Source organism: Bacillus rossius, chromosome 1 (assembly GCF_032445375.1).
Source record: "Bacillus rossius redtenbacheri isolate Brsri chromosome 1, Brsri_v3, whole genome shotgun sequence".
In the NCBI taxonomy this organism is placed as follows: domain Eukaryota; kingdom Metazoa; phylum Arthropoda; class Insecta; order Phasmatodea; family Bacillidae; genus Bacillus; species Bacillus rossius.
In genome coordinates, this window is record NC_086330.1 from 194,268,433 (window position 1) to 194,286,765 (window position 18,333).

General features: G+C 38.3%; 1 protein-coding gene across 1 annotated transcript in view; it reads left to right on the top strand.

Moving 5' to 3' along the window:
• LOC134527189 (uncharacterized) overlaps positions 1-12,799 on the top strand; it is a 524,754-nt gene extending 511,955 nt beyond the window's left edge. The window contains exon 6 of the mRNA XM_063359637.1: positions 10,967-12,799. Coding sequence (XP_063215707.1) covers positions 10,967-11,019 — 53 coding nt within the window. The 3' untranslated portion in view covers positions 11,020-12,799. The remainder of the gene's footprint in view (positions 1-10,966) is intronic.
• Positions 12,800-18,333: the final 5,534 nt, after the last annotated feature.

The following is an 18,333-nucleotide window of genomic DNA, read 5'->3' on the forward strand; positions in this document are numbered from 1 at the left end:
CTCTCATGTCTTTAGCATTCTTTCTGAAGGTAAAAACACTTTGCTACAGTATCTACAGTAATGACGTTTCGATACAGCAACTAATATCGAATCAGGATTCATATTAGTTACTGAGACTAATGCCAGACGCAAACTAAGAGTTTTAAATTAGATATATTACTTAAATAGAATATTTTAATTATTTCATCAGCGAGAATTAATTTATCTCATTCAAAGGTACTTGTTGCAAGTAGTTCTACTTTTCAACAACAGATATCGCCACATGTTACTTGCAGGTAAATAATATTTAGTTCTTTTATGCGGGATGCGGGATGCTCACTAACGAACGCATAAGAATGATGGCTTCGCTAGACTCCAAGTAGAAGGAAGTTCGTCCTTCCTGTTAGTGCTTCTTAGATTTCTCAGAGATTATTATTTGACTGAGTAATGATATTTTTAATTTCCACCTGATAAAAATATTACAATTGTTGATTGAGTAGCAGAAATTCACTAATTACATGTAACCTTGAAAAAAAATGACATGCCTCATTAAGTAAAAAGAAAATCCTTCATGCAGAGATCAATTTCTCATCTGTAACCAGAAGCACTCGGAGAAAATCATCAGATGTCTAGTCAGGAATAATCAGAAGAACCTAGAGAAAACCATCAAAATATTGTCAAGAATAATCAGGAGCACACGGAGAAAACCACCATAATATTGTCAAGAATAATCGGACGCACCCGGAGAAAACTACCATAATATTGACAAGAATAATCAGAAGCACCCAGTTTAAACCATCAAAATAATGTCAAGAACAACCGGGAGCACACGGAGAAAACCACCATAATATTGACAAGAATAATCGGAAGCACACGGAGAAAACCGCCATAAGTTTTCTTTGATATCATAAAATTACTTAAAAAATTAATAAAAATTAAAAATAAAAACGAAAAAAATTCAAAAACTGTTCTGGCTTCTACTAGAACTCCAAATTTGCACATCAAAGAGAAGTTCACAAGCTAGCAGAATGTTTGTTTTTTTTTCGTTTTTATTTTTAATTTTTTATTAATTTATTTTGTAATTTTATGATATCAAAGAAAACTTGTGACGGTTTTCTCCATGTGCTTCCGATTATTCTTGTCAATATTATGGTGGTTTTCTCCATGTGCTCCCGGTTATTCTTGACAATATTTTGATGGTTTTCTCTGGGTGTTTCTGATTATTCTTTTCAATATTATGGTAGTTTTCTCCGGGTCCTTCCGATTATTCTTGACAATATTATGGTGGTTTTCTCCGTGTGCTCCTGATTATTCTTGACAATATTTTGATGGTTTTCTCTGGGTACTTCTGATTATTCCTGACTAGACATCTGATGGTTTTCTCCGAGTGCTTCTGGTTACAGATGAGAAATTGATCTCTGCATGAAGTATTTTTTTTACCTAATGAGGCATGTCATTTTTTTTCAAGGTTACATGTAATTAGTGAATTTCTGCTACTTAATCAACACTTGTAATATTTTTATCAGGTGGAAATTAAAAATATCATTACTCAGTCAAATAATAATCTCTGAGAAATCTAAGAAGCACTAACAGGAAGGACGAACTTCCTTCTACTTGGAGTCTAGCGAAGCCATCATTCTTATGCGTTCGTTAGTGAGCATCCCGCATCCCGCATAAAAGAACTAAATATTATTTACCTGCAAGTAACATGTGGCGATATCTGTTGTTGAAAAGTAGAACTACTTGCTACAAGTACCTTTGAATGAGATAAATTAATTCTCGCTGATGAAATAATTAAAATATTCTATTTAAGTAATATATCTAATTTAAAACTCTTAGTTTGCGTCTGGCATTAGTCTCAGTAACTAATATGAATCCTGATTCGGGATTAGTTGCTGTATCGAAACGTCAACACTGTAGATACTGTAGCAAAGTGTTTTTACCTTGAGAAAGAATGCTAAACGACATGAGAGAAGCGAGTGTAATTTGGGTCCTTGTCAAAAACGATTTCATTGCAGTCAGTGTCAGAAATCCTTTGGTAGAAGATATTACTTGGATAGACATTACAAGACCTGTACAATTAAGATGAATAAAGATAACGAAGACTGGGCTACAACATCGCGGAAGAGGAACGAAGGCGAAAAAGCTAATGCTAAAATTACTGATCTAGATCAAGATAATAATTTCAAATTTAAAACAAACGAAGGAAGTTGTAACCACATTAGAAATGAAAATATATTTACTCCAATATCTAGTCGTCTCCATGAAAATGTGAAAGATGGAGAACCACCTGAAGCTTACAAGGTCGAAGACTTTGATGAATCATCTGAAGCTGGCATGATTGAAGATTGTGGTGACACATCTGAGGCTGACATGATTGAGTACTGTAATAAAGCACCTAAAGCAGGCAAGATCGAAGACTGTGATGGCGGTCTGAGACCAAAACGATGGAAACGACGTAATAAAATAAATTATCCTGGTCAAGTTTGTGATGCTGACATGATTGAAGACTGTGGTGACACATCAGAAGCTGGCATGAACGAAGACTATGCTGACACATCTAAGGCTGACATGATTGAGTACTGTGCTGAAGCACCAAAAGCATGCAAGAGCGAAGACTGTGATGGTGGTTTGAGACCAAAACGATGGAAACGTCGTAATAAAATAAATTATCCTGATCAAGCTTGTGATAATCACTGGCACGATGACGAAAGTGACCTTGTGGTTGGTGTTAAAACGATAGACACCAGAGATAATAATATTTATTATAAACATGCAAGGATGATGATGAACGCAGCAGAAGAGATTGATTATACCTCATGGGAAGATCCTAACATATTGGTTGACAGGCTACGACTACTACATGGATCGCTTTGTGCAGGAAACTATTCGAACATTAAAGAAATATCCTTCATACTCAAATAACTGAGGGAAGCTGGCTACATACAATAATGGCTTAAATTAAATGTATGTGTATAAATTTGAAGATAAATTAATATATTTTCTTTCCAAATGGTATCTACAATTAATCGAAATCTGATTTCTAAATAAAACTTATAACTTAAAGGTGCAAAATACGTTACCACTGCCAGTCAAAATGTACATATACTAATAAATACATGTTAGTAATCATGCCAAGTTCGATAAGAAAAGTTATTGTAATCAGTTGGAACCAATTGAAGATGGAGCTGTTCGAGCAATTGGAGCCTTTTGAAGCATTAGGAGCCTTTTGGAGCTGTTGGAGCCATTTGGAGCATTTGGAGCCTTTGGAGCATTTGGAGGCTGTTGTAGCATTTAAAGGCTTTTGGAGCATTTGGAGCTGTTGGAGCCATTTGGAGCATTTGGAGGTGTCTTAAGCATTTAGAGGCTGTTGGAGCATTTGGAGGCTGTTGGAGCATTTGGAGCATTTGAAGCATTTGGAGCCTTTTGAAGCATTTGGAGCATTTTGGAGTCATTTGGAGCATTTGGAGCTGCTGGAGACATTTGGAGGCCGTTTGGAGCATTTGAAGCCATTTGGAGCTGTGTTACGCATTTGGAGGCTGTTGGAGCTATTGGAGTTATTTGGAGGCCTTTTGGAGCATTTGGAGCCATTTGGAACTATGTTACGCATTTGGAGGCTGTTGGAGCTGTTGGAGCCATTTGGAGGTCGTTTGGAGCATTTGGAGCCATTTGAAGCATTTGGAGCTGTCAAGAATTTGGAGGCCGTTTGGAGCATTTGGAGCCAGTTGGAGCTGTGTTACGCATTTGGAGGCTGTTGGAGCTGTTGGAGCCATTTGGAGGCCGTTTGGAGCATTTGGAGCCATTTGGAGCTGTTGGAGCCATTTGGAGCATTTGGAGATGTTGGAGCTAAGAAGTAGTCGTTGCATGTCTATGCAGGGCTAAATGTTTTTAAGATTGCTGGCTTTCGCAAGTGAATCTGTAGTAAGATAGAGATTGTGTAATAAATATTATGTTTGTAAAAGACTTGGTGGTGTTTTATTTCTCGAACCTTACACTTTTCTGGTACTTTTTTAAAATTGAAGTTGTTTTGTATCGGCCAGGGATCGAACCAAGGACCTTAGTCGATCTAATTAATCAGTATATAGATTACAAATTTATTTAATTAATTTTGAACTTTTTCCCGAATCTCTAGCATTACAATTACGAATTTCCAATATGGTGGTCTTGATGTCTGACAGGATGATGGTAGTAGAGGATTTAAAGTCTCTTTAAGAATTTTGAACATGGTTTATTGAAAAAAAATTTTCCATCAAATTAAACATTATTGCATAGATCGAGTATCGAACCAAGGACAGGAGCGGATCGATTCAATCAGTATATTTATTATCAGTTCATTTAATGAATTTGGTTTTTTCCCGCTTTTCTAGCTACATTATTACATGATTTCAAGATGGCGGCCGAATTTCAAGATAGCGGGGGCACCTCGGTAATTAATGATTACTGCACTCTAGTGGGTAGGAATTAAACTAACATGTCATCAGCACACTGTAGCAGACGAAAACAAGATGGTGATCTCCAGCGGGTGATTTCAAGATGGCGGCCGTCACGAAAAGTGCAACGGTGGGTTAAGGATTTTTTTTATTATTTAATTAGGTTGATTAATTTTTTTAATGATTTTTAAATTTTTTCCCGAATCTCTAGCATTAAAATTACCGATTTTCAAAATGGCGGACATGACATCATGCTCACTGGCGATATATATGCTTTGACACAAGTGGTGGGAGCCAGTCTGCCAGCAGCCACCACGGGGGGAAGGATCGGTCGCTATTTTTATTTTTTTGCCCTCACCGGGTTTGAACCGAGGACTCCGAACTCCATGTCGTAAAAGTAGATTTTTTATAAAAAATAAATTATAATTTTATAAATTAAAAAATTTTTTTTTCATTAAACTCGGATAATAAATAAAGATTTTCTAGATGGCGGGCATAACGGAAATTGCAACGGTGACGTCATAATTCAAAATGGCGGAAATTTCAAGAATGCGGCACTCCGGAATGTTCGATAAAACATAATGACGTCATCCAAAATGGCGGATCCAAGATGGCGGATCCAAAATGGCCGTCGAGGTCAAGGTCAAGTCCTGATAGAGGCTTAACTGAGGCTTGAGTTAAGGATGCTAAAGGCTCTATCAGGACATTTCTAGCCGCTGGGATTTTTAAGGACTAAAACGGGAAATTTTCCCTCGAAACGGGAATTTTTCCCTCGAAAACGGGAAATATTTTCTTAAAATGGGAATTTTTTAGTCATTTTGAGTCATTTTTGAGGAATTTTGAGGAATTTTTGCCGCCGTGACGTCACAAATCCAATATGGCTGACCGGCAATCCCAATCCACAGCCTGAAGCCTGGCGCCGGAGGAACTATTATATACTACTTGCACCGAACACAGTCTTAGGTTTATTTTCATGTCCAGACGTCATACCAATCGGTTGCTGCTGATCTGTTTTTTTGCCTGTATGCTCAGGAGCCTTCAACCTAAACCGAGGAGTCGAAATTTCTGCTGGTAGTTCATCAGTAGGCACACGGACATTACCGATGCATTTTTCACATGCCATCGCAAACTATGAATTCGAGTAAACCAAACATGACACTCATCGCAGCGAAACTTTAGACGAAAAGGATTCTTCTTGCATTTACTCCGTTGATGTGTTCGTGCTACGTGGGAAAATGCGAACGACAAATCGCAGTAGCTGCAAGGATATCGTGCTGATGAAGGTTAACCCGAACCAGATGTCGATGTTACTGCAATTGCATCATTTCCAGGCATACTCTTATGCACATCAATCATTCGCTGTTGCACCGAACCTTTACTTTCTGCCGCACAGCAGGACCTTTTCTTATCTTCATGTGCGTTTTCATATTGTCTTTTCTGGCAAACTGCTTATGACATTTCTCACAAACAAACATTTTCCGATAAAGGTTCTAGGCACATTCTCTATTCTCGTTTCGTCGAGCATTGCTGTTGTTTGAGAAAATCTTGTCGCAGTAACAGCACCGATGTTCGTTAGTTGTTGTCGAATCACCAGCCATTGAAATCTCCATTGAGGGCGAAACATCGTTTATCGTGGTTTCCTGCGCAGCCAGCTCTGTAGTCATTAAGCTCTCTTCTGCTGGTGGTACCACGACTGTTGAAATCTCCTCCAGTGTTGGTGTCGTAGTTGCCCACGGGATCTGCTCCATAATCGTCGCCGCTGACTTCAGGGTTCCTGTAGTCGTTGGTACAACCTTCATCGAGTTCGCCGTTAAAGACGGTATAGATACCATGGAGTTCACAAGAAAACGTAATTACGTGACTTATGCACCAGATGAAACAAACTAGGTGATCCTTACACTGACGACGTCATTAAAAAACTGAGCGGTCTGCTGTCTAGGACTCGCTTATATACATGCACCCGATGGAATAATTCACTAGTCAAATCAAGAACAATTTACTATAATACACGAGTCAAAACAACATTTAAAAAAGAGGAACATATGATTGAAAAAATTCGATGCGGTGTGATACATTCTCGTTTCATGAATTCGATCCCACCAATATAGGCTAGGCTCCAAGAGCTACAATTCACGCCATCAGATAAATCTGCTATTGGCTTCAATGCTCCAATTGCCCATCAGCTTCAGTGCTCCAAGAGCTCCCAAGCTCCATTTGCTACAACACGCAATGTTCGAGCAATTGACACGTAATGTACTCGCAATACACGCTATTTACGCGCAATACACGTAATGAACACTCAGTACACACAGGAAACGAAATGATGACACAGTACACACAGAACACACAGGAAACAGAATGAACACTGTACACACAGTAAACGGAACGAACACGCAATGTTCACGCAATTGATGCGCAATAGACGCCAAGTACACGCAATTTAGGCAATGCACACGCAATGGCTACGAATCGTTCACGCAGGTCAAGCATTTAATGAAAACGAAGCTCATTTTGACGGAAATGAGGTATTCTCACGTACTTTCAACTCGGTAGGATGCGATCGTCAATGTTAAGATAGCATATAATGTCTCCAACAGTCTATGAATCCAACAGTTTTTAGTTCCAAAAGTCATTTGCTCCAATAGTCATTGGCTCCATCAGTCTATGACTCCAACAGTCTTTTGGCTCCAAAAGTCATTGGCTCCATTAGTCATTGGCTCCAACAGTCATTTGCTTCAACTGTCTTTGGCTCCAACAATCAATGACGTCAAGAGTATTTGACTTCAAATAGCCTTAGGTTTAGCGCTATTTGACTACAAGACTAAGATGTTACGAAGATACGAGACCACAGGACTACAGGTCTACATGAGTACTTGACTACGAAGCTTCAATTCTACGAGTTTACAAGGCTCCTCCAACTGGTTACGTTACATGATTGCGAGGTTACAGGAATATGAAGCTTCCAGAACACAAGGTTACGAGATTTCGAGGATACAGGACTACAGGGCATCCAGGTCAGAAGGCTACATGGCTACGAGACTACTTGGCTCTAACTGACTACAATAGCACCATTCAGTGATGAGAGTTAATTTATCTCATGCAAAATAACCGGTTGTAAAAAGTCTTGATTCTTTTCAACAGATGACGCCACATGTTGTTTACAGGCAAATAATATTTAGTTATTTTATGTGGGTTGCGGGATGCTCACTAACGATCGCAAAAGAAGGAAGGCTTCGCTAGACACCAAGGACAAGGAAGTTCATCTTTCGCGATAGTGTTTCTCATCCATCTTATCACATATTATTGGACTGAGTAATGATATATTTTTTTAATTCCACCTGATAAAAATATTGTAAGTGTTGATTTAGTAGTAGCAGAAATTCACTTATTAAATGTAACCCTGAATAAAATGGTATGACTCCATTAAGTAAAAAATCCTTCATGCAGAGATCGATTTCTCACCTATAACCAGAAGCAATTGGAGAAAACCACCAGATGTCTGGCCAGGAATAATCGGAAGCACACGGAGAAAACTTACAATATATTTCGTTAATATCGGAAAAACCTCAGAAAAATTTTAAAAATAATAAAAATAAAAACCAAAAAAAAAATTGATAAAAAATTACAAAAACCGGTTCTGCCAGCTTTTGAACTTCTCATTTGTTGAGCAAGGATAGAGTTCTAGGACAAGCATTGACCCAAATCTCCAAAGCCTGAAGCCTGGCGCCGGACATACATTTCTAAACTACAACTTGTATGACGAGGATCTGCTCCCGCAGTCATGGCAAAGTTTCACTAAGCTCATTTACTCGAGCTCCGTTTCGCAGACATGAACTAGCTGATAACTACTGGTGCAGTTTCAATTGCAAAGTGAAACTATTACTTTTCTTTATTTTTACGACAGTTATTTTATTATATAACTTAAACTCGGTTTATTAAATGAATGAAATCGTGTTAACCATTTGCAGGCTCAATCTCAGTCTAAAGTGTACAAATACGACATAGAAAGAGTGAGATATTGCCAAGTATAGTGGCATGATTGCATCACAGCTGGAGTAAGCGGGAAAGAAACTTCTGAGATATTTTACATTATTTATACTAATATTATACAGAGATAGTTTGAGTTTGTTTCTGTGTAAGAAGTCAACACGAAAACTACTGGAACAATTGAAAAATCATTTCACCATTATAAAGCTACATTTATCCCGCTGATGTGGAAGCGTACTAGAGAATGATGTCAACAATTATTTCTTTAAAAATATAGAGCATGACGAAATGTGCTATAAACATTTTTATTCACAAGCAACCAAATATCAATAAACAATTTATACATTAATATATGGGCAGTTAGACTGGTACATTTTTTCAGTTGAAATGGGCAGCTATAAAATGAACTCGTTTGCTAATACTCGCTTCCGAAGTTCACAAATCAGTTAGCTGATAACTTTAAACAAAGAATAGCTTCCATTAATAATCATACTATTGATTGCGTGGCAAACGTCCAAATGATTAGACTCTCTTAAAACAATCATTTCCGCGTTGTGCATGCTATAGCAAACAATGAGGCTTTACAATTTACTGAGCCTTCAAATATCTTAATGTAAATAGTAAATTAATTAAAAATCTCCTTAAAATAGATGACCTTAAATTGGGCCATTTTTATAAAGAATCTCCAACATATACCTATACCACAAGCCCATTATGAAATTCTAAGATGATTATTAAAATATTATATCAATAATTATAAAATGGCTCTCGATATCACAAATTGATTAATGCAAAATATAATATAAAATGAAATTGAGTGCAAGGCGTATATTTTTTATTTAAATAATACTGAAATGATAATATCGCCTATTATAAAGTAGAAGTAAAAATCATCGCCCGACCTGCGGCGTAAATAATAAATGTTCGTAACTCGTCTCTATGAGGAGTCTTCAAGCAGCGAGTCCCATTCGCCGCTCGTACCTCTCGTAAAGGGCTCTGCTTTAAGGTGAATCATTCCTTGACGAGTTCACCGAGTTGACGAGTGCGGGAGAGGAGTCCAACCTCTCGCTCACTCGTCCATAGATATCTCGTGTATCGTCCACTGCTCCACCAGTAGCAGGTGTAAGGCGGCGGGTTCACTCACTGTCTTCAACTCGCTGTAACACCCATCAAGGCCAACTCTTGTAACCAAAATTTAACCAGGAAATAACCTTCCTTTTCTAGAACCGAGCTTCATAACGGAGCTCGCCGTACACAATCACTTTGTTCTGTTCCTAGCTCAACTTCCGTAAATGTAAGTCAAATCGTGTGGGAACACGACGATCATAAAATGTCATAAGTTATAATGAGACGTTAATAATCATAATTCTTAACCAAATGAGGAATTCACTCCCAAACTACTACGCTACTGTCTGTGCCTGTGGTTACGTATCTTGACTTACGTCCGCAACGTATCAATCTAATATGGCGACACGATGGTAACAAAAAGTCATGAGTTACAATTAGTCATAAACAAGTATGTCTCTTTCCAAAGATGTAAGTTATGCCCCGACTACCACGCTACCGCCTCTGCCTACCGTTACGTATCTGCTATTACGTCGCTACGAATTCGATACTAAGTTCCACTTTAATTGTACAGTCTGCCAAAATAAATTAAGTCCAAAACTGCACTTTAGTTTTACATCACCAAGTGTGACTCTTCGGAAACATGTTACCTCCAGCTTAATATATTTAAGTACTAACAAGTCCATATACAGGTAAATAGTAGGGGGGGATTGGTCTCAACTACAACACAGATAGACATAGACTATGTTTATTTATTTTTTTAATTAATAGTTTGGTAAGATACAGCAATATTTGTAACTAAAACTATGAAAACCAAGAGCAATTTGACTGATTTCTTGCCGTACGTTAATTACAGCGTTATATATATATATATATATATATATATATATATATATATATATATATATATATAGCTCGTCAATCAATTTTTTTAATTTTAATCCAGCCCATCTTGTACATATCTTTGTCATCATTTCGACACAGTAATGACTAAATAAATTTTAATTTGAAGGTAGAAACAAAAATAAATATTTGTAACTTGACAATAATTTATATATCAGATATTTAATCTTAAGACTAGTTCTCAACCGCCATGTGGATTTATTTTCGTGCTATTGTCATTACTTTTATTTAAGGCCTCTTTCTGAAATGCCTCACAATACTTACTTTGTATTTTTTGTTCTGTCAAAAATATTTTTTAACAGATATTCACTAAGTGTAATATAATGGATGTACAGAGTTGAGCAAGTGTACGTAATTATTAATACTTCCGCGATTTTTTACACCAATTATATGACACTTCATGAATATGTATTGAAAATATTTGTGACCAAACAACAAATACAAGAGAAGTATCGCGTTAAAATTTCAAAAAGTTTCCTTAAATAATAGTATTGACGGGAAAAATTAAACACATAAAAAGATAAAACTTGCTCTGTTAAAAGTCTCTATCCACCCTTGCGAAGCCGGGTAACCAGTTGTAGTTGTGTGCATGTTTGTTGCAGGTTCCATTCCGTGGTCCACTGTTAAACGCCTCGCCGAAACGATACGGTGGTAGTAGCGGAGCGGAATGTGGGAAACAGCGGGAGAAACTCCACGAGTGCAGAACCGGGCCAATAGAAGAAGTCACGTGAACTTTAGTGTCGCTTCTGATGAGAAGTGACCAGGTGTGTACGCATGCCACCGGGTGAACATTCGTAAAGCTGCGTTAGCGGTGAGGAATTTGTCCCAACAGTTGATATGCGTCCGGAAAGAAGATAGAGTAATTCTGGACATACCATCATCTTATGAAACTCAAACCTTCTACGTATTATGTTTACGACAAACTCAAAAGCTTTTTTTAGGTGATACACGAACACAGAAACATCAAGACAACAACTGTCTATAGTGCTGAACAATTTTTAAGACTTAAATGTTTTATTTTTTGGGAAATAAATGGTGCAAATTATGCGTGTTGATTTAGGCTATAGTTAAAATATATATTTACTAACTATTACAACAAATAGTAACATTTAAAAAACATCCACAACGATATTTATAAACAAAGTCCACCGCATACATAAATAAACTATCCATATTTATAATTTCAATCGTTATAACAATGAACTGGCTCCGTTTATCCACCTCTTATGCAGGCCACTCGTAGATGTGAATTTGCTATTAAATAATGTTCGTTACTGAACCAAGTGAGTAAGCAACAACAGCAAAACCTGTGACACGCGCATCTTTATTAATAACAGATTAGGCAACCAGTAGGCTAGGGGGTCCTGTGCTCTCAACGCAATGAAAGCTCTCCCATATTCAATTAACATAAAATAGGGGTAAATTAGATTCACAAATATTTGACAAAACAACTGACTTTTTTTTTTTTTTTTCTTTTTTTTTTAAGAAAAATGCACAGTTTACGAATATCATAAAAAAAAACTTTCAAACCAGGAAAACTGATATGTTCATTGAGCTACATATCTTACACCGCCTTGCTTGCTGCCTGGAAAATGCGACTGTGGTATTAACATGTAGATAGTTCAGACGGAAACATGTCTGCATGAAGCCATTTTCGAACCGTCAAGTTGAGGACTTAGGTTTAGTTACCCCGGAAAACTAGAATAAACATCATCAGAATGCTCTCCTAGGCTATTTGAGGAGTTCGCGTGCTCTTCCAGCTATGTAAATAAAGACTTCAGACCTTGAAACTACCTAGGGCTCTTACTTGGTTATCGGGTGGATTGAGGACCTAAATTTGTTATTTGGAACCTGACTTAAGTGTCTAATAGCCAGACACACAAATAAATAATAATGTATTGCCTAGTAAAAAAAATTGTTTCAACATAACAATCAAGAATATTTATAAACCTTTTTTATTGTACATAGCACATCATTTATATTCAAAACTGTTTCTACCTACTTGTTTATCAATGATAGATATGTTTTATTCTTTTAAAGGTTTTTATTTCTTTTATAAACGCAAATTATTGCGTATAATATATTGGGATCCATTGTGAAGGGTTATTGGTCTCTAAGAACTATAAAAACACTTATTTATATGCATTAACATTTAAAGTACTGCTTTGAAATACTATTTTTAAAATTTATATTGGGTTTATAATCATGTATTACAGTTGACTCCGTCAAGGATTTTTAGTTGCAGGTTTTGTTTGAAATAGAAAGCTGGGTATATTGTGTTTTATTTATACAATGTGCCATTCTGTGAAAAGAAGGCTTAAAATTTTTATTTAATCTTGACAACATGCACGTATTTCACTATAAGGATATACTTATTTAGAAATATATTTCAGGAAATGTAAATGTTTAACTAATAAATATTTTATTTAAATAAAGAACACGATTTTTCTTGCTTTTAAAAGAAAGCACATTTTGGAACCCCTATCCCACTAAATGATACCTAGGCATGTGTAGTAGCACCCGTATGTTCTTGTAGTGTTGTGGCACTGACCCAAGGATATCTTCAATGAATCACAGTTCTTGTTTCCTACTCTCGTTACACCAGCTGGGTGCGTACTGTGACATTCCAGCCCAAACCGCAAAACTGGGAGAGGCTAGGCTCTGCGGAGGAGCTGTCTCGGGGCTCAGACCATGGAGGTATAAGGCTATGAAGATGATGTTGCTCTATAGTTTAGGCCAAATTACCTGCCAGCAAGTCTGCTTATGTGCAGCTACAATGTTCTAGGAGCGATTTTACTGTCCGTAATGCTTTCCCTCTTCCCCACACAAACACACCCACCCCCCAAGAGGACGAACTGCTGAGTTTCCAGGAACTGTTGACACGTGATCACAGCTTTGACAAGGTATCCTTAGCCTCGCATTGACGATTCCACTGCAAATTTCAGCTGAATCACAGCATCGCGCAGGGCAGCCAGCTTTTATATAGGCCATCAAATCATCACAGTACGAAATTCAAATGAACAACACTAAAAATAAAGCAATTTTCTAATCCTAAACAACAATTATTTTAGAAAGTGAAAAAAGTTATTTATACCGAAAAGGATCGTGGTTACAAGAAAAAAACATACAGGAAGAATGAGATAAATTGAGTTCGGCAGTCCTACAAGTAAGTTTACTTTATTCCTGTTCACTCACGAGCTCGCGGCAAATTTTCACAAAATCTCGTTTCTATATAAAATTACTGAGCAGGGCAACTCAATCATATACCTAAAGAAAAAAGGAAAAGGTTATAACCACAATAAAATTATGTTACCTTGGATATTATTTTAAAGTAAAGATGAACGATATGAAGAAAGTGACATTTAATATACACTAAGGATGTTAGTGTGCAATATAAACTGTCTTAAATGTGCTACTTTTGAGAAAAGATTTATTTATCTAAAAAAAAATTAGGGCTATTTTTGGTGATTCATCAGAAAAAAACTCTTCGTAATAAAAGCTTGACCACAAAAAAGAGCTATCAGTAGAAAGAGGTATAATTTTTAACATAGTCCAAACAAAACTTTAACCTACCGCATATTTATATACGGCACATGAAACTAATTAATAAGAACGATGATTTAGACAAAAGAATGATATAAAAACATGAGATGGACTATAACAGTATGTATTATGGATTTTATGCAAAAGAATTATCATATAAATAAATTTATCAAACAAATCAGTAGTGTAGGATAGCCTGTCCGGCACCAGGCTTCAAGGCTTGGTGCTGAGGTGCCGATCGCCATCTCTGATTGTGACGCCACGGCGGCCATGTTGGCATCAAAATGACTCAAAATTGACTGAAAATGACTCAAACTATTTCGAGAGAATAATCCCCGTTTTATTCATCAGAAATTCAAAAATTAGGAATTCGAAAAACCCCAAAAAATATTGCCTTCGAAAAAACCCAAATTAAAAAAAAAATGGCTTAAGAGTTCTAAGAGCAAGCCGCCATAAGCCGCTGATAGCAGGACCTCGACCTTGACCTTGAAAGTAAAATTCAAATTCTTAAATATTTAACCTAGAATTTCCGAAAAGATTCCAAAAAAATATTTAAAAAATTGCTTACTTAAATTGTTTAGTTACTTAATCGATTTCAGTCCTTGGTTCGATTCCCGGCGAGATAATTCAAGTCATTTAATGATAATATATTAAAATAATTCTAAATAAAAATTTAAGAAGTTAAAATGATATATCTTTCATCACACCCGCCATCTTATAATTTTACCTAACCGCTGCAATTATTATGTTCACCATCTTCCAAATCCGTAATTTTTATGGTAAAAAATCGGGAAAAATTACAAAAACCATGAAAAAAATTCTTTAATGAAATTTCTATAAATTATTTATTAATAAAACGCACCTGTTTATTTGGGTTGAACCAGGTGAGCACAAAAATAAAAAAACGGCGACGGAACCTTCCTCCACGAAAGTCACTTAAAGACTGACCTCCTACCACTATTGCCAAGGTAGACATATCTACATCTAATAAATCATCACGTCCGCCATCTTGTTTTCGTCTGCTGGTAGCCACAATATTGATTTCGTCTGCTGGAAGCCACCTTCTTGTTTTCGTCTGCTAGAGTGTATTGCCATCATATTAATTTAATTCTTAGTCACTAGAGTCCAGTTTTATTTATTAAGAGAAAGTTATCTCTCACGGAATTCGCCATCTTAAAATTAGACGACATCTTAGAAATTAGTAATTATTAACCTATAAATTTGGGAAAATTCCAATATTCATCTAAATATCTGCACTTAATATACAGATTGATTCTAACAGTTCCTGTCCTTGGTTCGATTCTTGATCGATGCAAAAAAATATTTTATGAAAAAATAATAATTTAAATAAAAATAGTTGAAAGTACTAAAAAAGCTTATTTTCCTAGCCAACAGGCCTCCAGTAGGACGCAGTGACAATCATCTTGGAAATTTGTAATTAATTACCTATAAATACGAAACAAACATCAATTATATACAAATACAATTTATTGCATAATTTCTATTCTACTACAGAACAACTTGTGAAAGTTAACAATGTTATAATTATTTAGTCCTGCATCGGCTTAAACTGATGAATTCTTAGCTCCAATCAGTTTACTGAAGACAGAGACCAGCCAGATAATTTGCCTACACAGTCTTTTACTTCCCGACAGAGTTTCTCTATACTATGTTTAACAGACTAGACTTAAGGGGTTTCCCCCCTTTTGTTTGATGACCCAGCGCTCTTAGCCGTTAGGCCCTACCGCCCTGGGGCCCCCATGGGCATGGATGCGGATACGCCGCATACGCAACCGGGAAGGGCGTTAGAGCTTTGGCTATACATAGAGGCTGAGGCTACCCATCCCAGCTTGTGTAACACCTCGGCCCCCTACCCCACTCAGCTCACCAGAAAGTTGGATGCTCCCTTAGCCCTCCGGAGTTGTCATCACTTCTGGCACCTACCCCAGTCTCCCGCCTCACGCTGGGACTCCTCAATCACCCAGCGAACCCGCGGTCCGGTGGAGGCCTACCCAACCTCTCCCAGCTATCCAGGCTGGTAACCGGAGCTGTCCGCGTCGCTCACTACGTCAGCACGTCAAAGGGCTAGGGAACCCTGATGCTTGCCCCTAAAGCACTCGGGGCACCACTCCGAAGTACGAGTCCTACCCAACAAGAATCCTGGGCCTTAGAGGAAACCTCAGCGTGGCACCATTCAAACATGGTGGATTCTCCCCGAAGGTACTACTACCAACTTTTGGTCTACTCGGCAGACTGTTCGCCGGTAGCTAGACTAGACCGTCACGCTTCAGAGTGCAGCCACGTGGTGTCCTCGTCGCCTCGGAGTACCCTCCGACCCGCCGTACCTCGGCCCGACGGGTTTACAGCCGATTAAGGCCCGGATGCGACTACACTCGTCCGGCGACGACCGTCGTCTGCCCCAGCTAGAAAATGGCAATCACAGTGCCCGGGCTGGAGGGACATGGGGGTTGCCTCAGTACCTCCACCGACTGCTGGGCTAAGGGGGTTCCTTGTCGAGCAGTTTACAGGCCTTTTTTAAGCCCGGTCGCCCGACACCGTAACCACTATACCCAGTCCTTCCTTTACCATGGGGCCTGATCCATTCACTATGAAGCCCTTTGGGGACCGATGCACCGAGGCTTGGCAGTCGAACCCCCCAGAAAGGTTTCTATCGCATCTGCTGTTGCCCGCAGATTCAGCCCTTCCACCATTTCTGGTCTCATACATGCAATTGAGGATGCACTGAGGCAGAGTTGGACCCGGCATTGCCCTCTTCAGTTAGGGAGGTGCTATGACCAGAGGTTGAGGCTACCCGTCCCAACATAGTCACCACGATCCTCCCCCAGCAGCGGTGCCAACGTGGAGGCAGAGGGTTGCCATTTGGTGTGGAGAGGCTATGTAATCGCATCCAACACCCTTTCTGTGGACCTGTTGGGTCATGTCTCGGATACTAGAACCGGCAACAGTTCCGACACCTCAAACGACAATCGCCTTCCTAATCGGAGCATGGTAGCCGCAGGGCAGGCAGAAGTGACCTCGGGGTTGCCTGAGTCACCTCACCGACTGCTGGGCCAAGGGGGCACCTTGTCGAGCAGTTTACAGCCCTTTTTTAGGCCCGGGTACCTGCCTGCAGACCCCACCTCCAGATAGGTCAGGCCCACTCCCGCTTGTTTAACAGACTGCTTCACATCATCGGAATTGTAAATGGGAGTATTCACTGTCTTAAATACAAGTCATGTTTTAAAGGTCCGTATGTAATTACTTAATCAGTAAGCTGATTTATAATGTTCTGTTTGATATCGTCAATAAAAGTACAAATGTCTTTCGACTCACTAGTCGTATTTATATAATAGTATTTTTCAACACTATAATAAATGCATATTTCGCCAAGTGGAACCCGTTATCATTAATTAAACTGTAATCCACCAAGCACAGTCTTAGGCAAAGATAGAGTTCTAGTAAAAGCTAGCAAAATCTATTTATGTATTATTTGTAATTTATTTTGTTTTAAATATTTTATTAATTTATTTATATTTTTAATTATTTTTTTAATCTTATGATATCAATGAAAACGTGTGGTGGTTTTCTCCGAGTGCTTCTGATTAACCTGGTCAATATTATGGTGGTTTTCTCCGTGTGCTCCCGATTATTCTTGTTAATATTTTGATAGTTTTCTCCAAATGCTTCTGATTATTCCTGGCTAGACTTCTGATGGTTTTCTCCGAGTGCTCCTGATTATTCTTATCAATATTTTGATGGTTTTTTCCGTGTGCTTGCGATCATTCCTGTGGTTTCGGTCAAAGGTCAAGGTCACACCCATCCAATATGGCCACCGTGACATCACAATCCAAGATAGCGGACCGTGAGAAATCTGAGAGGCACTAACAGGAAGGACGAACTTCCTTCTCCTTGGAGACTAGCGAAGCCACCCTTCTTTTGCGATCGATAGAGAGCATCCCGCATCCGGCATAAAAGAAATAAATATTATTTACCTGCAAGCAACAAGTGGCGTCATCTGTTGTTGAAAAGTGGAACTACTTGAAACAAGTACCTTTGCATGAGATAAATTAACTCTCACCACTGAATGGTGCTATTTTAGTCAGTTAGAGACATGAAGTTTCGTAGCCACGCGGCCAATTAGTCAAGCAGTCTCGTAACCATGCGTTCTGTAAGCTTCATAGTCCTATAGCCTTGCGATCACGTAACCTTGAAGATTTGCAATCGCATAGTCTAGTAGTCTCGTAGTCATGATGAATTGGAGCCTCGTAGACTTGAAGCTACGTAAGCAAGTAGCCTTGTAATCTTATAACATAAAGCTGATGGTGCAGTTGGAGCAAAAGAGAAAATTCCGTCGAAGAAAGATACGGTAATTGGAGCCTTGTAGACGAGTAGCTTCGTAGTCAAGAACTCACGCAGACTTGAAGTC